The sequence below is a fragment of the Myotis myotis genome, unplaced genomic scaffold (genome assembly GCF_014108235.1).
Source record: "Myotis myotis isolate mMyoMyo1 unplaced genomic scaffold, mMyoMyo1.p scaffold_m19_p_2, whole genome shotgun sequence".
NCBI lineage: Eukaryota > Metazoa > Chordata > Mammalia > Chiroptera > Vespertilionidae > Myotis > Myotis myotis.
The window spans coordinates 168,629,985-168,652,342 of record NW_023416324.1 but is presented as its reverse complement, the minus strand read 5'-3'; the positions used below and the strand labels follow the sequence as shown (position 1 = coordinate 168,652,342).

The window sequence follows — 22,358 nt, the reverse complement described above, 5'->3', positions numbered from 1 at the left end:
ATGAGAGAGGAATGTGGACCAGCCAGGCTGCGGCCCGGGAGAGAGAAAAGCTGCCCACCCTGCAGTCCCAGGAGCCTGCGGCTGTGGCCCAGGCAAAGCCACCTGCCCACAGTCCCCTGCAGCTGTGGCCAGCCCGAGTTCTGGGTGCCTGCGGCTGGCCAGAGGGAGGGAAGCCTGAGTCCCAGGTGCTTGTGACCAGCCAGAGGAGGGAATCCTGGGTTCCGGGTGTGGGGCGAGGCAGAGGTGATTATGGGTGATTAGGTCAGCAGGGGAGCAGTTAGGGGCAATTAGGCACCAAGCAGAGGTGGTTAGGGGGAATCAGGCAGGCAGAGGTGGTTAGGGGAGATCAGGCAGGTAGGCAGAGGGGTTAGTGCTGAACAGGCAGACAGGCAGGCGAGCAGTTAGGAGCCAGCGGTCCTGGATTGCGAGAGGCAGTCGGACATCCCCTGAGGGGTCCCAGATTGGAGAGGGTGCAGAGTAGGCTGAGAGACCCCCCTCTGCATGAATTTTGTGCACTGGGCCTCTAGTCTTACCTAATAATAGACAAACATGTAAACTGACTGTCCCTCCGCTTCTCTCACCAGCCAATCAGGAGCGTATGCAAATTAACCCAACAAAGATGATGGTTAATTTGCATATGTAGGGGCTAAGTGGCAGAGCGAAGACTGAAGGCTCTGTCTGGAGCCACGAAGACTGAAGCCTCCGGCCAGAGCGAAGGTCTGGGTCCCGGGCCAGAGGCAAACCGGTGCCAGCAGCCAGGGGAAGGGAAGGCGTATTGCACGAATCTCTTCGTGCAACGGGCCTCTAGTATAATATAATAGTACTAGTATAATATAATAGTACTAGAGGCCCGTTGCACGAAGAGATTCGTGCAATAGGCCTTCCCTTCCCCTGGCTGCTGGCACCGGTTTGCCTCTGGCCCGGGACCCAGGCCTTCGCTCTGGCGGAGCTCCGGACGGAACCGGCCCCCGAGCCATCAGGCTTCACTGCTCCAGCCCCCGGGCCGTCAGGTTTCACTCCACCGCTGGAGCGTGCGTATGCAAATTAACTACCATGTTTTTGGGTTAATTTGCATACTCTCCTGATTGGCTGGTTAGTGTAGTGAAGGTACGGTCAATTGACATGTTTGTCTATTATTAGGTAAGATAGTTACTATGGTCCTGACTAAAATCCCATTCTAACCATTAGATCATTCCACCAGATATTTCCATTCATTTAATTTTGTGTCTCTTTCTTTTTTTATAAGATTATTAGTGGCCCAGTGCACAAAATTCGTGAACATTAAAAGGGAATTAATTAGAGGAAATATTTTAATATTGCTATTTGCCCTTTTTATATAATAGAAGTGTCAGAGATGAAAGAAAATTAATAAAATGTATAGGAAAATCTTCCTCCTGTCAGAGTCTGGGGCATGCCATGACACCCAGAGTCAAGTCCCTGCCCACTGTATTCACCTCAAAATCTCACGATACCCAGACCTGGCTGGCCCCACCCCCATTGGGCAAGATCCAGACCCATCCAGCCCCATCCCCATCAAGCCCCGCCCGGTGGGGGGCGCAGCCTCAGGCCCCCCGGACTGGTGCCAGGGAAAGGGGTGTGGCCTGATGTCCTCTGTCAAGCCCCACTGGGTGGGGGGCTCAGCCAGAGTTCCCCCATTAAACCCTGCCAGGATGGGGGCATGGCCTGAGGTCCCCTGTCAAGGCCTGCTGGGCCAAGGGCATGGCCTCAGGTACCCTGGCCCGGCACCAGGTCAGGGGGTGTGGCCTGAGATCCTCTGGCCTAACTCCAGGATGGGGGCTGTGGCCCGAGGTTCTCTGTCAAGCCCCACTAGGTGATGGGGAGGGGCACAGCCTCAGGTCCCCTGCCCTGGCCTGGTGCCACACAGCCTCAGGCCTGCTGATCGCTTGTTATGGCTCATTACGGGAACACCGCCTCCACTGTGGGGGCAGCCATCTTGTGTTACAGGAACCCTGCCTCTGCTATGGGTGCAGCCATCTTGTGATGGCATGATGGAATGAAGGTCAATTTGCATATTACCTCTTTATTATATAGGATCGACTTCTTGGTGGTCAAGCACCCATTCAGATTTATCAGGTAGATACAGCTAATATGTACTGAGCTTCTTTCATATGCCAGGTCTTTGAATTCTTATACAAAGAATTCTCTACTATAAAATAGGCATGTTATACATGCAGAACCTGAGTCTGAGAGAAGAAGTATTTTGCCCAGGATGACATGGCAAGTATATAGCACAGGGCAAATAATTACATATAGAAATTAATTCCACATGAGGTCTTCTGATATTTAAACTTTTTCTTTTTTCTGTACCCGAGCTTCCTGATTTTTTATATCTGCCTCAGCATCCAGCACAATGCCTTGCTCACAGCAGGTTCTCAGTAAATATTTAATAAATACAAATATATGAATGGCTTTTCTGTGGGAAACATCTTGATTGGAATGTGTGAACATAGATGGAGGACAAGCATCCTAGATCTATATTCAGGCAGCTTTTATTTGTGCTACCACTCAGGCAAAAGTAAGTCAATTAATCTCTCTGTCTCTGTTTTCTGGCATGTAATGTGGGAATGGGCCTGAAAGCTCAAGAGGGTGTTGTGAGATTAATTAGTTAAAATGTATACCCTGTTATATAAATGCTAATTGCTGTCAGGAGCGTGGGTTGGATTTTCCAGTGACTTGGCTTTGCAAGGCTTTGCACATTTCCATTAGTCCTCTGTGCTATCAAGCCTCCGCCTTAAGAAATCCTTTGGCTGAGGGAAATGATGATGCTGTAGTTCCTCATTTTCAGGGGCCAATTCAGAGAGGCCTTCTCCCGGGGAGTAGACTGGATAAGAAGGGACATTCTAAACCAAAAAGTAATTCACTATGCCAATAATTCATTAGCCCTTTGCTGTTATTGGAGACAAATGTGTTTGCATAACAGCCTGTCTACAGTCTTTGTTTCTGCTGGTGCCTGCAGAGAATCATATAATTAATTTTGAATTACATGGCACTCTAACTTGATGCCATTAATTTTATATTTATTTGTATATTGAATAATTTAAAAAGCTCTGACAAAATGCCCTCAGGTGGCTGGCTAGAGAAACTTAAAAGCTCACAGAACTAATTTCAAATGGGCAAATACTCTGAAGAGGAAGCTCAATAATAATACCATTTTTGCTAACATTTATGAATACTAATATATGTGTTGTAAAAGTGTCTTGCTCTTTTATAGATGTATTACTTGGTCCATGAAACATTCCAAAAAGGAGATACCTAGAAGGTAATTTCTTTTCTCCTTTAAACCATATTACATTTAATTTGGTTGAAAAGATATTAAACCTATGGTATTGGCCAAAAATCTTGGTTATTGATCAGTATTTAAATTTAAGTTTGCAGAGCCCTTTAACAAATGCCATTTGAAAAAGTTTCTGCTTTTGATGTATGAAATTATTTTATTGAAAGAAAAATTCTGCATTTCTTTATTAGTCAAGATATACAAATATCCCCCAAATCACAGTGGCTTAACACTATAGAGATTTATTTTTCTCTCAGTTGCAACCCTTTGAAAGTGAGATGGCATTCTTGAGTATCTCTGCTCTGAGAATTGGCAGGGATCCAGGATCCTTCCATCTTTTGATGCTCTCTTTTCAGAAATTTCTGGCCTTCAAGGTCTCATGTAAAGGAAAGAGAAAGCACCAAGGATTATGCTTGGAGTTAGAGGTGGTATAGCATTTCTTGCCACACCCATTGGCTAGAACTGAATCACGTGGCCCCAACGCAATTGCTAAGGATATGTAGTTTTCATATAGGCCAAGAAAGAGAAAACAGGATTAATGAACATTTAGCCAGTCTCTGCCACAGTCTGCCCTAGTGATCAACAAAATCCCATTTCATACTTCTTCCTAAATTAGTCTGAGTATATAATTATGGTTCAAATATTGTACTAGGTTTTTCATTTTCCATCTTTCATTTTACAACCTTCATTCTCCTTCTTTACAAAAAAACAAAAACAAAATTCACTTATCACCTATCATCTGTCTTACCCTTAATTATTGTGCAGTGCTATAAAGACCTCCAAGAACAAACAAAGTGACAATTTGTAATATTAGTGTCAGAAAGTCTCCTTTTATTAAGATACCATTAACCTCCAGAAAGGCTTCCTCTCCCTCTCCAATTTACCAGTCTTCCCTTTAACAATGAGTCATGTGCCCTATTGGACTGCAGACTGAAGGGTACTGGGTTTGATTCCAGTCAAGGGCATATACCTCGGTTGCAGGCTCAATTCCTGGACTTCATTGGGGCCTGTGTGGGAGGCAGCCAATGCATGTGTCTCTCTCACATGGATGTTTCTCTCTCTGTCTCTCCCTCTCCCTCTATCTCTAAAAAAAATCAATGGAAAAATATTCTTGGGTGAGGATTAACAAAACAAACAACAAAAAATGAAGAAGAAGAAGAATGAGTCATGAAATCAGAACTGTCAGTTGGGGTGATCTGAACTGAGATATATTTCAGAGTGTGGTTACCTCTATCATCATCCAAATTTGAACAAATACTATAGAGCTCTTGAGAGAGATGCCTTTAGGAACTACATAAAAAATGTATTTTATGAAATATAGAAGGCAGTAGTATTTTATTATACCCAGAAAACAAACTTAATATGGTGAAGTTCCAAATCTATCTATCAGCTGTCCAATTGTATATCTCTCTCTCTTTTAAATTACCTATATGTATAAAAGTGTAAATATGCAAATCAACTGGATGGCTGAACGACCGGTTGCTATGATGTGCACTGACCACCAGGGGGCAGATGCTCAATGCAGGAGCTGCCCCCAGCCCGCAGGCCTTGATTGCCTAATCAGGGCCTGCTGGCCAACCTCTCAGTCCTTCCCCCCGGCCAGCAGGCTCCAATCGCCTGATGGGGAACAGAAACTGAGGGTGGGTGGCGGTGGATGCAGGCAGTGCAGGCCAAGGTGAGTGGAAGTGAGTGGGGCCCAAATCTCCCCACTGGTCGCCCCCCACATAGAGGGCGACCAGTGGCAAAGGGCAGGGCTGGTGAACGGCAGGAACATCCAACCTCTTAGTCCCTCCCTGCAGCCAGCAGGCTCTGATTGCCCAATGGGGAATGGGGAACCGGGGGCGGGGCTAGCTGCCAGCAGCTGCGGAAGATCAGCCCTGATCACAGGCCAGGCCAAGGGACCCTATTAGGACACGAATTTTGTGTGCCAGGCCTCTAGTACACAATAATTCAAAAGTGAATGACAGTCATACCAACATGTACTAATACAATTTTGGAATTAAAAATGAAATTGATACTATTTTCTAACAGAAAGTAGGTATACTTATTATGACGATTCTGATCTATATTTTACTAACCAATTTGTGTAAATTTTTATTTTTAATTTCAGCATTATTTCTTCACTTTTTAAATTACACAAAATGTATAATTCTCTCAAACTGCCATTCCTTCTATTTCCCTCTCCATCCCTCTCTCTATAATAGCATAACAATATTTGGTTGAATTAATAATTATTTAATATGTCTTCATATTAATGAACTGTTATTATGTTAACTTTGGTTTTGAAGTTATTAATGGCCTTGATTTCATATGCTTACTTTAATTTGTATCTTTTAGTAACAGTTTTCATAATTTTCAATTGTCTTTCAGTAAAATTTTCCACATTGCTAATTTAACTAGGCAATCTATCATTTATAAATTATTACTTTTTTGGACCTTTCCATTTCTTCCTACTTACACCGATCCATCACCAAACCCTGCTGCATAGCTGTTACCCTGGGATCTCCTTCACTATTCTTCAGGGGTTCTTCTTCGCTCTCTTGCATTAGATCCCTATTCCGTGATCATATTGTTTCCTCTTTCTTCATTTTTTATCTCGTCTTGATGGTATACATCCCCCAGAAGCTTCCTGATAAAGAGCACATGAACTATCAAATTACTTGATCTTTATGTGTCTGAAAATGTTACCTTCACACTTGATGATTTCGTTGGGTTTAGATAGAGATCAGAAATAATTGTCTTGTAGATGAATTGCTTCATTTCTGTACAGTCTTGTGTGTGAATGTTCCAAAGCTGTTCTAACATGTCAGTGGCTCTCAACCTGTGGGTCGTGACCCCTTTGGCGGTCGAACGACCCTTTCACAGGGGTCGTCTATGACCATCCTGCGTATTAGATATTTACATTATGATTCATAACAGTAGCAACATTACAGTTATGAAGTAGCAACGGAAATAATTTTATGGTTGGGTCACAACATGAGGAACTGTATTTAAAGGGCCAGAAGGTTGCCAAAACCGGTTTGGCTCAGTGGATAGAGCATCGGCCTGCGGACTGAAAGGTCCCAGGTTCGATTCCGGTCAAGGGCATATACCTGGGTTGCGGGCATATCCCCAGTAGGAGATGTGCAGGAGGCGGCTGATCGATGTTTCTCTCTCATCGATGTTTCTAACTCTCTATCTCTCTCCCTTCCTCTCTGTGAAAAATCAATAAAATATATTTTAAAAATTTATATATAAAGGGCCAGAAGGTTGAGAACCACTGTGATATGTGGTCTTTTGTATATAACCATTTTCTACCTCTTTCTTACTATCTGGTGGATTATATAACTTTTATCTAGTTTAAAAAATATTTTTGTGGTGTAAGTCTGTTTTTATCTACTGTACAATGGGAATGACAGGTCCTCTTACCTTGGAAGGTTATATATTTTAGTTCTGGAATTAATTTGAATTAGTTAATTGAGAGTTTTCTTTTTTTTTAATTTATTTTCCTTTGGGTTTCCTATCATTCATTTGATGAGACTCCTGGACTGGTTTTCTTATTTTCTTGTCTTTTTTTATTTTTGCTCTTCTTTTTAAGAAATTCTCAACTTTAACTTTCAAACAACCTATTTATTACTTTTTAACAGTCTGCAATCATATTTTTAACTTTAATGAGCTTTTTCTTTTCTCTGAATATTTCTTTGTTATATCATCTTGTTCTTGCTTCATTCATTTAGCAGTTCCCTCATATTTTAGAGGATGTTAGTAATGGTTGCTTTTTAAATATTTTTTCTTTGAATAATTTTGGCTTCCTCAAAGTTTCTTTTACATTGTTCATTGGATGTTACCTTTCATGGTCAAGATTTGTTTTGGATGTGTTCTGAGGCTATCTGTTCATTTATAAGAATTTATTAAAAAGCTGACTAAAAATTCTAAATGGGATCTTCCAAGAATGAATTAAGAAAAAACAGAAAACTTGGACAGACAGATTATAACCAATGAAATCAAAACAATAATAAAAAAATTCCCAATTAAAAAATCCACAATGAATTTTACTAAACATTCAAAAAAGAACTAACACCTATCCTTCTCAAACTATTCCTAAAATTTCAAGAGGAGGGAAAACTCCCAAGCACTTTACAAGGTCAGCATTCTCTTAATTTCAAAACCAGATAAAGACACTACAAAGAAAGAAAATGATAGGCTAATATTCTTATTGAACATAGATGCAAAAATTCTTAACAAAATATTAGCAAACCAAATGTAACAATACAGTAAAATGATCATACAGTTCCTTCTATTCCTACTTTGCTGTAAGTTTTTATCATAAATAAGTGCTGGACTTTGTCAAACATTTTTTCTGCATTTATTGACATGATCATATGATTTTTATCCTTCATTTTGTATATGTGGCATTTTATGTTAATTAATATGTGATTATTGAACTAAACTTGCATCCAAAGAATAAATCCCATTTGAAAATGCTATATGATCATTTTATATCCTATCTCAATTAAAAAGGCAGAAGTAAAACTGTCATTATTTACAGATGACTTGGTACTAAATATAGAGAACCTAAAAATTCTAGAGAACCCTAAAGATTATATAGAACCCAAAGATATATAGAACCACCAAAAATTGAGAGAAATGATAAATGCATTCGTAAATTTATCAGGATACCAAATAAACATTCAGAAATTGGTAGCATTTTTTAAAATTGTTTTATTAAAGTATTTCAAACAATATTATATATGTCTCCTTTTTGATTTTCCCCTTTACCTTCACCTAGCTTCCCATACCCTCCAGTGTCTTGTGTCCATTGGTTATGCTTATATGCATGCATACAAGTCCTTCGGTTTATCTCTTACCCCCCCCCACCCCACCCTCCCCGGCCTTCCCGCTGTAGTTTGACAGTCTGTTCAATGTTGCTTTGCCTCTGTATCTATTTTTGCTCATCAGTTTATAATGGTCTTAATTATCCATAAATGAGTGAGATCATGTGGTATTTTTCTTTCATTGACTGGCTTATTTCACTTAGCATAATGCTCTCCAGTTCCATCCATGCTGTTGCAAATGGTAAGAATCCCTTCTTTTTTACAGCAGCATAGTATTCCATTGTGTAGATGTACCACAGTTTTCTAATCCATTCATCTGCTGATGGGTACTTAGGCTGTTTCCAGATCTTAGCTATGGTGAATTGTGCTGCTCTGAACATAAGGGTGCATATATCCTTTCTGATTGGTGTTTCTGGTTTCTTGGGATATATTCCTAGAAGTGGGATCACTGAGTCAAATGGGAGTTCCATTTTTAATTGGTATACCAATAATAAATTATCAGAAAAAGAAATTAAAAAAAAAACACTTCTATTTACAATTACATCAAAAATATCTAAGAATAAATTTAGTCAAGGAAGTAAAAAAAACACCTGTATTTATAAAATTACAAGACAAAAAATAAAGAGTTTGGAGAAGATACAAATAAATGGAAACATTACTGTGCTCTTGGATAGGAAGAACTAACATCATTAAAATGTCCATCTACCGAAAGCAATCTATAGATTCAATACAATTCCTATTAAAATACTAATGGCATTTTTCATAGAACTAGAACTAATAATCCAAAATATTTATATGGAATCACAAAAGACTGGGATAGCCACAGCAATATTGAGGAAGAAGAACGAAGTTGGCGGTATAAAGCCACTTGATATCAAACTATACTACAAGGCTGTAGTACTAAAAACAGCATGGTACTGGCATAAAAGCAGATACATAGATCAATGGAACAGAATTAAGGCCACACACCTGCCCCTATATGGTCAATTAATAGATGACAAAGAAGGCAACCACATACAATGGGGTAAAGACAGTCTATTCACCTTGGCTGGTGTGGCTCAATTGGTTGGGCATTGCCCTGTGCACCGATAGGTTGCCAGTTAAATTCCCAGTCAGGGCACATGCCAGATTGCAGGCTGGATCCCTGGTGGGAGGGGTGTGCAGGAGGCAGCCTACCAATGTTTCACTCTCACATCAATGTTTCTCTCTCCCTCTCTCCTTCCCTCTAAAATTCAATTATATATATATATATATACATATATATATATATATATATATATATATATATATATATATTTAAAAAAATAGCCTGAGCTGGTTTGGCTCACTGGATAGAGTGTTGGCCCGGGGTCTGAAGGGTCCAGGGTTCCATTCTGGTCAAGGGCACATATCTCGGTTGCAGGCTCAATCCCCACCCAGGTTGGGGTCTGTGTGAGAGGCAACCAATCATTGTGTCTCTCTCATATCAACATTTCTCTCTCCCCCTCTCCCTTCCACTCTCTCTAAAAATCAAAGGAAAAAATATTCTCGTGCCAAGCTGGTGTGGCTCAATGATTGTCAACCTATGAACCAGGAGGTCATGGTTTGATTTCTGATTAGGGCACGTGCCAGGTTGTGGGCTCAATCTCATTCCCCAGTAGGGGGTATATAGGAGGCAGACTATCAATGATTCTCTCTCATCATTAATGTTTCTCTCTCTTGCTCTCCTTCTCTCTCTCTCTCTCCCTTTATCTCTGAAATAAATAAAAGTATATTTTTTAAAAAATCCTCAGGTGAGTATTAACCAAAAAAAATAAAAATAGAGACAGACTTTGGTTGGGGGGAGGGTGGGATTGAGCAAAAAGGGGGGTGGTACAGAAAGAACTCATAGACATGGACAACAGTATGGTGATTGTTGGGAGGAAAATGGTGGGTGGAGGTGGAAGAGGACATAAGGGGGATAAATGGTGATGAGAAAAAAATAAGGAAAAAAAGGAAAAAATTGAAGATGACAAATTTAAAACTGACCATGTCAATAATCACTTTGAATGTAAGTGTATTAAGCACCCTCATTAAAAGGTAGAAATTTTCAAAATGATTTAAAAAAGCAAGACCCAACCAAATTCAGTCAATAAGAAACACACTTTAAAATATTTAAACACAAATAAATAAATAAATAAGCACATAAATAAATAAATAAATAAATAAATAAATAAATAAATGGAAGAACTTTTTTAAATGATGTTGAAAAAAATGGACAGATACATGCAAAATTTAAGCTAGACCACCTTCTTACACCATATACAAGAATAAACTCAAAATGAATTAAATACTTAAATGTAAGACTCAAAACTATAAAATTCCTACAAGAAAACATAAGCAATATACTCTAACATTTCTCTTAGCAAGATTTTTTTCTGACATATCAGCTTGGACAAGGGAAAAAGAAAAATAAACAAATGGAGCTACATCTAACTAAAATACTGTTTGCCCAGCAAAGAAAACCATCAACAAAACAAAAAGACATCCTACTGAATGGTGGAAGCTGTTCACCAATGATACATCTGATAAGGGATTAATATCCAAAATTTATAAACAACTCATACAACGCAATGCCAAAAAACAAACAAACAAACAAACAAACAATCCAATAAAAAGTGGTGGAAGACCTGAAGAGACACTTCTCCAAGGAAGACATACAGATGGCCAGTGGACATATGAAAGGATGCTCAAAGTCACTAACCATCAGAGAAATGCAAATTAAAACCACAAGCTAACACCTCATACCTGTCAGAATGGCTGTCATAATAAATCAAACAAGTGTTGGTGAGGATATGGAGAAAAGGGAACCCTCATGTAGTGTTGGTGGGATTATCAATTATTACAGCCACTATGAAAAATAGTATGGAGTTTCCTAAAAGAATTAATAATGGAACTGCCATATGGCCCAGCAATTTCACCATGTTCCCTTTTGTTCTGTGTTGGCAAATATGAAAGTACGGAGAATGAGTTTCCCTTAGCTTAGATCCTTTGATATGCATGATATACAGCAGAGCTTTGTTATACTAAGTCACAGAAAATAGGGATTTGCTTTTGGGAATATATCTGAAGAAACCCAAAACACTAATTCAAAAGATTATATGCATCCCTTTGTTCACTGCAACTTTATTTATGATATTCAAGATATGGAAGCAACCCAAGACAAATAGATTAAAAAAATAAGTAGTGATTTATACAATGGAATATTACTAATAAAGTATGAAATCTTACCATTTGTAACAGCATGGAGAACCTAGAGAGTATTAAGCTAAGTGAATAAGCCAAACCCCCCCAAAAAAGACAAATGCCATATAATTTCACTTATATATGGAATCTAAAGAACAAAATAAATGAACAAAAAATAGAAACACACTCGTAGATAAAGAGAACAAAATGATGGTTGCCAGATGTGAAGGGATTGGAGAGGTGGCTGAAAAAGGCTAAGGAATTAAGAACTACACATTGATAGTTACAAAATATTCATGGGGATGTAAAGTACAGCCTAGGGAATATAGACATTAATATTGTCATAACTATGTATGGTGCCAGGTGGGCATTTGAAATAGCTAGGGGACCATTCTGTAAATTACACAATCATCTAACAACTGTGTGCCGTACACAAAACTAATACAAATAATATTGAATATAAATGTAATTGAAAAATTAAATTAAAAAAAATTTAAATATGAATGTGAGGCTTGTTAACCTTGGCTTTTCTGTTGGATGGTGTGGCGGTGCAATTTGTTAATGAACCACTGATATTAAGAGTGCTACATTTTTTTCTGAAGCTAGCCACATTTTCCGTAGAAGATTCATTCATTCTTTTGCCTGGTGGGTAAAGGTATCCCCACTTCATCCTTGGAGCTGGGTGGGAAAGGTTACTGAGTGCTCGGAGAGTGGGGTTAGAACAAAGGCTGTCATGTTTGGCATAGCTTTTATCTGCTTGTCCTTATTTCACCACCCTCTGCTGTGTCCTCAGTTTTGAGGTAACCGATTGCATTTGCCAGGATAGAATAGATTATTCATATTGGTAAAAAGCAAATCTCTATTTTCTATGACTTAGCATAACAAAGCTCTGCTATATATAATCCATATCAAGGGATCTAAGCTAAGAGAGTCTCATTCTTCATACTTTCATATTTGCCAACCCAGCTGGAAAGGAAGCATGGCCCTTCAAGTGGCTGATCCTTACTTTAGAGGGAATGCAAGTATACTAGTAATCTTACACTATGTCTAGAAGCGAACCCAGGAATACTGGTGAACAGCACTGATGGTTTTTTATGTTGCTACTGATAGCTCCTCCTGGGTCTTTTCTGTATTCTGCATTGCTGATTGGCTTGTTCTCCAGTTTTTCCCTGCTGGCAGGGTTTTTCATTCTAAATAGGCTAAGCTTGTTACCACTTGTTCATTTTGATGTTGCTGTTACCTTTTCTCCCATCCTTGCTGTCACTTGGGGTTATGTCTTGAAAAGTAATTTTTAGTTTTTGTGGAGTTTCAGAAGGGAATGAAATTGGATGCATGTATATAGTCTGACATAGTTATCTAAAAAAAAAACTATGGTTATATTTTTCTATAAATTGAATGAGCTAATTCTGCAATTTTGCAGTTTTACTGAAAATAATTTAAAGAATGCGATAAGGTAGATGTTTTATAAAATATTTTAGAATCAAGTTTGTGTTAATGTGAACAACATTTTGATCTCACATTTCTTTCTCTGTATATTGGATTTCAAAAGGTGTTTCTAAATGAAAGCAATTATAAGTAGAAGCAATTTGTTGAGTCTTAGAAAAGTCAGTTTGTTAAACTTTCCAGATATAATATTTACTTAGAGATTTATTACATACTCACAAATCCCTTTGCAAGTCATAAAGCTTCAAATCCTTTGCTTTTATCAAACTTAAAGTAGCCACTAATTTAGTTGTTCTATCCATTATCTGCCCTCCCCAAAATATTGCCTAACAACCATAAACTTTAGTGACAAACTTCATTTTGTTTGTTACACATGTATTTTTCTCAGGATCTGTAGGCTGCTGGGCAGTTCTGCTAACAGAAGCATGGCTTGCTCTTGCATCACTGGTCAGCTGTGAAAGGCCAGACAGCGTGCTGGTGAAGGTGCTGGTGGTCTCCTATTGCTGGTGGTCTCTCATTCAGGTTTTCCTGGGTATCTTAGTCAGCTCTGGTTGCTGTAAAAGAATACCACAGATTGGTGGTTTAAACAACACACATGTATTACAGTTCAGGAGGCTGAGAATTCCAAGATCAAAACACTGACAGATTAGGTGTCTGGTGAGAACTTTCCCCCCAGTTTGCAAAGGGCTTCTTTCTCACTTTGTCCTCACATGGCAGAGAGAGAGAGAGAGAGAGAGAGAGAGAGAGAGAGAGAGAGAGAGAGAGAGAGAGAGAAAGAGAAAGGAGAGCGGAGGATGTGGATATAGGAAGGAATGTGAATTAGGTCTGTTTATTCAAACTTTATCTTCCAGAGATGTTAAGTGATAGGTCATTAAAAATAATTTGTTATGATAAAAGTATAAACGGGGCATAAAACTCTAAAGAAGTTTAAAGACTGAATAACCTTGCTAGAAGTAAACTTCTTTTGTTCTTGGCTATGGACAGATTTTCTCAATGCTTACATATACATAAAACATTTTCAAGTAATGCCTAACCCCTTTCATTCAAAAGTAGCCCATCCTGATTATTATCAAGAGATGATTTCCAATATAATTTTATATTTACTAAATACTTATAAAGTTGAAAATACTATGTATTATTTAAGTTGTATATATTATAATCATAATAAAATTCAACTTTTCAACAAAGAGCATTGTATATTGCACAGAAAAGTAAAGTAATAAAAAGTAAAAAAATACCAGAAATCTATTTTATTAAAATAAGATTATATATGAAGATAGTGGAATTAATACAAGGTCAAGGAGAAAAAGGAACAGAATAGAATTACCAATGGTTAAAATAAAGCTTGTTTACATATTTTAGGTGGATATTGGTGTATGACAAATTACTATTTAATTGACTGTAATTTAAAAAGTGGTATAACTATTTTAAAAGATCATTACTTCAAATATAACATTAGGGTATATTTTTAATGTTTATACTTAGGATGAAAAGTTTTAATGTCAGCTGAAATGTTGGGAATATTACATAGTTAAAAATGCATACACACATATGCATATGCATGTGAATATATGTAAGTATGTAAGGGTTGTGAGAAAAAAAGAAAACTCTTTTAAGGTGGTTACTTTGGGCCTTTTAATACTCTATCACCTCTGGTTTCTCTGTTCTTGTCTCCATATGATGAGATCTAGAACTCTCCATCCATATATCATAAAAGGTAATTTATTATCATTTTCTAGTATGTACAAGTGATTACTTTTCATTATAAAAATAAATTATAAAAGTCATTATCAATGTATTTGACTCTGAGTCGTTGAAATTGTAGTGCCTTTGTTCCCATATGAGTGTCACTGAAACCTCTTGACTTCTTAAGGCCTGCTCTCTAACCTGGTGTCCAGTAGACACACACGACTAGCTAAAAATGAGATGCGCTGTAGGTGTTAAGCACATCATATTCTGAAGACTTGTACCAAAAAAAGAATGCAAATATAAAACAGCTCATTAGTGTATTAAGAGTGCTTGGGATATATCAAGTTTAACAAAATATGCAAAAATAATTTTACCTGCTTTTTAAAATGTTTTACTGTGGCAACTAGGATATCTGAAATTACAAATGTGGCTCAGGTATTATTGCTAATGGAGAGCTCAGATCTAGCCCTGAGTCAGGAGCCCTTTTTACCATTTGTGTAACATTTTATTTATTTCATGGCTGAGCAACACTAGCACAAATTTCCAATTATTACAAATATATATGCTCTCATAACACCATGCACTTCTTAGCACTTATCACAGTTGTAAAGTAGTACTTACCTAAGTACTTCCTCACTAGACTGTAAGTTCAACAAGGTCAGGAACCATGTCTGCTCTTGCTCACTATTGTACTTACAGGCTTAACTAAGCTAAGGGGGAACATGGCAGGCATTTATTAAACCCTCAATTAAAGAATAAATGATCCTTCTTGTATACAATGGCATGTCTCAATTTCCAAAAGAGAAGGGAGTGTGATGTAACAGCTGAGATCCCTGCCCCATGAGATCCCTACATGACTTATTTTTCAGGTGAGATTCTCCCCCATATCTTTCAGAGTTCAGTGGGATCAAACTATTAAATCCAATTATTAGCCAAGAGATAGTCATAAAATGGTAAAGGAATAAGGGGAAAGTCATTTCTTCACTTCACAGGTGCCTGTTATATGCAGTTATTAAAGAGAGGTGATTGAAGATGACTAGAGAAGGAAGTTCCTGGGAAAGATTGGGTATCTGGAGAGAAAGTGTGAGGTGACTCATCTGCCTTTTCTTTTTGATTGTTCCAGAACGCTGCGATGACTGGGGACTAGATACCATGAGGCAGATCCAAGTGTTTGAAGATGAGCCAGCTCGCATCAAGTGCCCACTCTTTGAACACTTCTTGAAATATAACTACAGCACAGCCCATTCAGCTGGCCTTACTCTGATCTGGTATTGGACTAGGCAGGACCGGGACCTTGAGGAACCAATTAACTTCCGTCTCCCAGAGAACCGCATTAGTAAGGAGAAAGATGTGCTCTGGTTCCGGCCCACCCTCCTCAATGACACGGGCAACTATACCTGCATGCTAAGGTAGTCTGACTTTTGATGGTGACATGGTCTTTTGCATTTAGTCCCCAGGCCTTTATCCAGATGATGTATGTGCCATGAATCTGGAGAGGGGGAGGAAGCATCTAACACTTCACCTCAGCGGCTCAGCTAAGTTTGGCTAAAAGATGTGTGAGGAGAAAATGGTTGTGCTTCTGAGAACATTCTTCGTAGGTGGTTCCTTTTCAAATCCTGACATATAGCAAGGTTGTCTAAAGGGAGAGCCTTGTTTATTTGTCCCCTTTCCCTGACATTGGAAGCTGCCTACACTTCTGTCCCACATGGAAGCATCAATTCCTCTAGACCAGCGGTTCTCAACTGTGGGTCGCGACCCCTTTGGGGGTCCAATGACCCTTTCACTGGGTTCGCCTAAGACCATCGGAAAACACATTTGTAATTACATATTGTTTTTGTGATAAATCACTATGCTTTCATTATGTTCAATTTGTAACAATGACAATACATCCTGCATATCAGATATTTATATTACGATTCATAACAGTAGCAAAATTACAGTTATGAAGTAGCAATGATAATAATTTTATGGTTGGGGGTCACCACAACATGAGGAACTGCATTAAAGGGCTGTGGCGTTAGGAAGGTTGAGAACCACTGCTCTAGACAATAAGCAGGGAGGGCAGGGAGTAGAACCCATTTGTATCTGCTATTGTCATCTTTCAAAGTGCTTGGCATGGAATAAAACATGGAGATGCCTTTTATAGAAGGAAGACTATCTGGGAGGCATCAGATATATTTAGAACAGTGCTTTTCAATTTTTCTACCAAAATTCCCCTGAGAAGCAAATGGGCACCATATCCCTGGGGATCTAAGAATATAATGCAAAGCACTCTATCAGTATGCAAAATTTCTTTCAGATTCACTTTATTCTTGGAAGTTCATGTAAATTTTGCATGTTACTCCACAATATACCTATATTTCTTTTTTTTTTTAATATATTTTATTGATTTTTTACAGAGAGGAAGGGAGAGAGATAGAAAGTTAGAAACATCGATGAGAGAGAAACATCGATCAGCTGCCTCCTGCACATCTCCAACTGGGGATATGCCCGCAACCCAGGTACATGCCCTTGACCGGTATCGAACCTGGGACCTTTCAGTCCACAGGCCGACGCTCTATCCACTGAGCCAAACCGGTTTCGGCTATATTTCTTTTACTGCCAATTAATGTTTTTGCTCTGAGGAGGAAAAATTAAACTAAAGCCTTTCTAAAGAATAATCATTTTAAAGCTTAGTTCTTTGGCTACTTTTTTCCCCAAAGTTCCTTTTGGCTTCCAGGCTTTACTTTGTCTTTTAAACTCCTAACTGTGTTATGGAATTACTTTTTTACATTGTTTCCTACTATTTAATAAGTGCATTGGTTTTCTAGGGCTGCCATAACAAAATACCATGGACTGAGTGGTTTAAACAATAAAAATTTTGTTTTCTCACAGTTCTGGAGGCTAGAATTCCAAGATCAAGATGTTGACAGGGTTGGTTTCATTCATCTCTTCTTGATTTGTAGATGACTGTATTCTCTCCATGTCTTCATATGGTCCCCTCTGCCTACCCCCCCCATTCCCCCACCCCCCGTGTCTTCTGTGTCCTAATCTCTTCTAAAACATTAGTCATATTGGATTAGGGTCTACCTATATGACCTCATTTGACCTTAATTATCCTTTTCAAAAGTTATCTCCAAATACAGTCATATTATGAGGTACTGGGAGTTAGGTCTTCCTCATATGAATTTTGGGAGGACACTATTCAGGGCCTATAACAATGGAACAATTTAGAATAACATAACAATAGGTAACCCCAGACCTTCTTCTGATGCCCCTGTCACTCAGAGGTGTTAACTGTTCTCTGATAGAGAACTAGGACTGTGTTAGACAAATTAAAACCGTGTAATGATTAAGTGAAGAAGGACCTAATTTCTATCACAGAAACACATTTTGATCACTGGGGCCTTGGGAGTCCCTAGAAACGCTGAAGGCCTTTCTGAGGCTTTCACATGACTGTTTAATTTTATTGGAGTGGACTCTAAACTGGTGCATGGGCTTCAAGGAGTCTCAAATAGTCAAGCGTACATTATATCCTAGTACTTTGTAGGAAAGGTTAGAAAAGTTATTAGTGGAAAGAGTACTGGATGAGAAGACAGAAACCTAGATTACCATCCCAGCTCTGCCACTACTTAGCTGGTGACCATAACCAAGTCAATACATGTCTGATATTTGCATAAGAAAGTCAGCCTAAATGCTCTTTGAGCTCCTTTCCATTTTTGACAATTGTTAATCATTAATATTCCCACATGGACATTAGCAATTACCTGGGAAGGGATCATCAATCACTTTCTGAGTGACCTTGGTTTCTACTATACAATACATTCTAGTGCTTCAGAATCTATTTCCTTTTCCTAATCAACCTTCTAATGGTGTAGAGCAGTGGTCGGCAAACTCATTAGTCAACAGAGCCAAAAATCAACAGTACAACGATTGAAATTTCTTTTGAGAGCCAAATTTTTTAAACTTAAACTATATAGGTAGTTACATTGTTATTAACTTAATTAGGGTACTCCTAAGGCTTAGAAAGATCCACATTCAAGGGGCCAAAGAGCCGCATGTGGCTCACAAGCCGCAGTTTGCCGACCATGGGCTAGAGCTCTTCCCCAAACTTTTCTAGCCTTCTCTGACATTATAGGAGCAGAGATACATGGCAGTTAAGGCCTAAGTATACCTTTAATGTTATGTATTCATTTTCAGATTGTCTCTTCAGTTTGCATGTCTATTTTCTATGTCTCTAAAGAAAAATCTAAAATTATACTTGCCTGGTGGAGGCACCAGAAGCTTCTCATTGTCCTAAGGTGATTCCTAAACAGAATGACAAACTGAACCACTGAAATAATAGCCTGATGTCTTTAGGCCATCAGGATAAGATTCAATTTATAGGATTCTACTGCTTGTATACTTTCTCTTAAAAACTATTATTGATTTCAGATAGGAAGGAAGAGGGAGAGGGAAAGGGAGAGGGAGAGGGAGAGGGAGAGGGAGAGGGAGAGGGAGAGGGAGAGGGAGAGGGAGAGGGAGAGGGAGAGGGAGAGGGAGAGGGAGAGAAACATCAATGATGAGAGAGAATCACTGATCGTCCGCCTGTTGCACATCCCAGCCAAGCATATGCCCTAACTGGGAATCGAACCCTGACCTCCTGATTCATAAGTCAATGCTCAAACATTGAGCCCCACGAGCCGGGTTTTATTCTTTCTTTTTTAAATTTAATTTTATTTATTTATTGTCTAAAGTTTTACACATGTCTCCTTTTTCCTCAGTTGACCCCCACCTCCCAGCCATTCCCACCCCTAGCAAGCCACCACTGCCCCTGTGCTTGTTTCCACTGGTTATGCTAATATGCATGCATACAAGTCCTTTGGTTGCTCTCTATCCCTGCCCCCCTCAACTCCCCTGCCATTTGTCTCTGGATCTATTCTTGTTCATGAAATTATGTTGATCATTATATCCCACATATGAGTGAGATCATGTGATATTTATCTTTCTCCAACTGGCTTATTTTGCTTAGCATAATGCTCTCCAGTTCCATCCATGCTGTTCAAATGGTAAGAATTCCTTCTTTTTTATAGTGGCGTAGTATTCCATTGTGTAGATGTATCACTGTTTTTTAATCAACTCATCCGATGATGGACACTTAGGCTGTTTCCAATCTTACCTATTATAAATTGTGCTGCTATGAACATAAGGGTGCATATATCTTTTCTGATTGGTGTTTCTGGTTTCTTGGGATATAGTCCTAGAAGTGGGATTACTGGGTCAAATGGGAGTTCCATTTTTAAATTTTGAGGAAACTCCATACTGTCTGTCACAGTGGCTGCACCAGTCTGCATTCCCACCAGTAGTGCACAAGGGTTCCTTGTTCTTTTTCTCCGCATCCTCACCAGCACTTGTCTTATGTTGATTTGTTGATGATAGCCATTCTGACAGGTGTGACATGTTATCTCATTGTTGTTTTGATTTGTATTTCTCAGATGATTAGTGACTTTGAGCATGTTTTCATATGTCTCTTGGTCTTCTGTATGTCCTCTTTTGAAAAGTGTCTATTTAGGTCCTTTGCCCATTTTTTGATTGGATTATTTATCTTCCTTTTGTTAAGTTGTATGAGTTCTCTGTAAATTTTGAAGATTAAACCCTTATCTGAAATAGCATTGGCAAATATGTTCTCCCATGCAGTGGGCTTTCTTATTGTTTTGTTGATGGTTTCTTTTGCTGTGCAGAAGCTTTTTATTTTGATGTAGTCCCACTTGTTTATTTTCTCCTTAGTCTCCATTTCCCTAAGAGCTGTGTCTGTAAAGATATTGCTATGACATATGTCTGCTATTTTGATGGCTATAGAGTCTTGTAGTATTTTTATGATTTCCCATCTTCATTAAAGTCCTTTAGCCATTTTGAGTTTGGTTTTGTGTATGGTGTAAGTTGTTGATCTAGTTTCATTTCTGTACATGTATCTAACCAAATTTCCCAGCACCGTTTATTGAAGAGACTGTCTTGACTTCATTGTATGCTCTTGCTTCCTTTGTCAAATATTAATTGAGCATAATGGCTTGGGTCGATTTCTGGGTTCTCTGTTCTGTTCCATTGATATATATGTCCGTTCTTGTGGCAGTACCAGGCAGTTTTGAGAACTATGGCTTGGTAAGATAGCTTAATATCTGGTATTGTGATCCCTCCAATTTTGTTCTTCTTTTGCAGGATTACTGTGGCTATTCAGCGTCTTTTTTTATTCCAGATACATTTTTGAAGTGTTTGTTCTAGATCTTTGAAGTATGCTGTTGGTATTTTAATGGGGATTGCATTGAATCTGTAGATTGCTTTGGGAAGTATGGACATTTTAATGATGTTGATTCTACCAATCTATGAACATGGTATGTTCTTCCATTTGTTTATGTCTTCCTCTATCTCTTTTTTCAATGTCCTATAGTTTTCCGAGTACAAGTCTTTTACCTCCTTAGTTAAGTTTATTCCTAAGTATCTTAATTTTTTTGGTGCAATGGTAAATGGGATTGGTTTTTTGTTTGTTTGTTTGTTGTTTGTTTCTCTTTCTGTGAGTTTATTATTGGTGTATAAAAATGCCATAGATTTCTGGGTGTTAATTTTGTATCCTGCTACATTGCCAAATTCATTTATTAGGTCTAGTAGTTTTTTTTATGGAGTCTTTGGGGTTTTCTATGTATAGTATCATGTCATCTGTGAATAAGGACAGTTTTACTTCTTTTTTTCCAATTTGGATACCTTTTATTTATTCTTCTTGTCCTATCACTATGACTAGCACTTCCAGTACTATATTGAACAGGAGTGGTGAAAGTGGGCATCCCTGTCTTATTCCCGTTCTCAGGGGAAACAAGTTTAGTTTTTCCCATTGAGTATGATGTTGGCTGTAGGTTTGTCATATAAGGCTTTTATTATGTTGAGGTATGACCCCTCTATTCCCACTTTACTGAGAGTTTTCATCAAGAAATGGTGTTGGATTTTGTCAAATGCTTTTTCTGCATTGATTGATATGATTATGTGATTTTTGTCTCTCAATTTGTTCATGTGATGTGTCACAGTTATTGATTTGCAGATATTGTACCATCCTTGCATCCCCAGAATAAATCCCACTTGGTCATGGTGTATGATGTTTCTAATGTACTGCTGGATCCAATTTGCCGGAATTTTGTTGAGGATTTTAGCATCTATGTTCATCAAGGATATTGGCCTGTAATTCTCTTTTTTCGTGGTGTCTTTATCTGGTTTTGGAATTAGGGTAATGCTGGCTTTATAGAAAGAGCTTGGAAATGTGCCTTCCTCTTAAATTTTTTGTAGTAGTCTGAGGAGGATAGGTTTTAGTTCTGAATGCTTGGTAGAACTCCCCTGTAAAGCCGTTGGACCAGGGCTTTTGATTACTGGAAGATTTTTGATCGCTGCTTCAATTTCTTTGGTCCTTATAGGCCTATTCAGGTTTTATTATCTTCCTGATTGAGTTTTGGGAGCTTGTTTTTTCTAAGAATAGGTCCATTTTGTCTAGATTGTCCATTTTGTTGGAATGGAGCTATTCATAGTATTTTTTTTTATAATCCTTTGTATTTCTGTAGGATCAGTTGTTACTTCAACTCTTTCATTTCTGATTTTATTTGGGTCCTCTCACTTTGCTTCTTAGTGATCCTGACTAGAGGTTCATCAATCTTGTTTATCCTTTCAAAGAACCAGCTCTTGGTTTGTTGATCTTTTGTATTGTTTTTTGGGTTTCTTTGTCATTTATTTCCACTCTGATCTTTATCATTCATTGCTTCTGCTTACTCTTGGCTTTTCTTGTTGCTCTCTTTCTAACTCTATGAGTTGTAGGATTAGATAATTTATTACCATTTTTTCTTGTTTTTAGAGGTAGGCCTATAGAGCTATGAACTTCCCTCTCAAGAGTGCTTTCACTGTGTCCCATAGATTTTGGATTG

General features: G+C 38.4%; 1 protein-coding gene across 11 annotated transcripts in view; it reads left to right on the top strand.

Annotated features, from left to right (window-relative positions):
• The window catches only part of LOC118677195 (interleukin 1 receptor accessory protein), a 157,930-nt gene that overhangs the window by 88,890 nt on the left and 46,682 nt on the right, over positions 1 to 22,358 (top strand). For 9 of the 11 annotated variants that reach the window (XM_036352089.1, XM_036352087.1, XM_036352086.1 and 6 more), the window contains one exon: positions 15,569 to 15,854. In XM_036352089.1, coding sequence (XP_036207982.1) covers positions 15,569 to 15,854 — 286 coding nt within the window. Of the gene's footprint in view, positions 1 to 3,232; positions 3,281 to 15,568; positions 15,855 to 17,319; positions 17,359 to 22,358 lie in introns of those variants that run through there. The other 2 variants (XM_036352091.1, XM_036352094.1) reach the window with 2 other exon arrangements.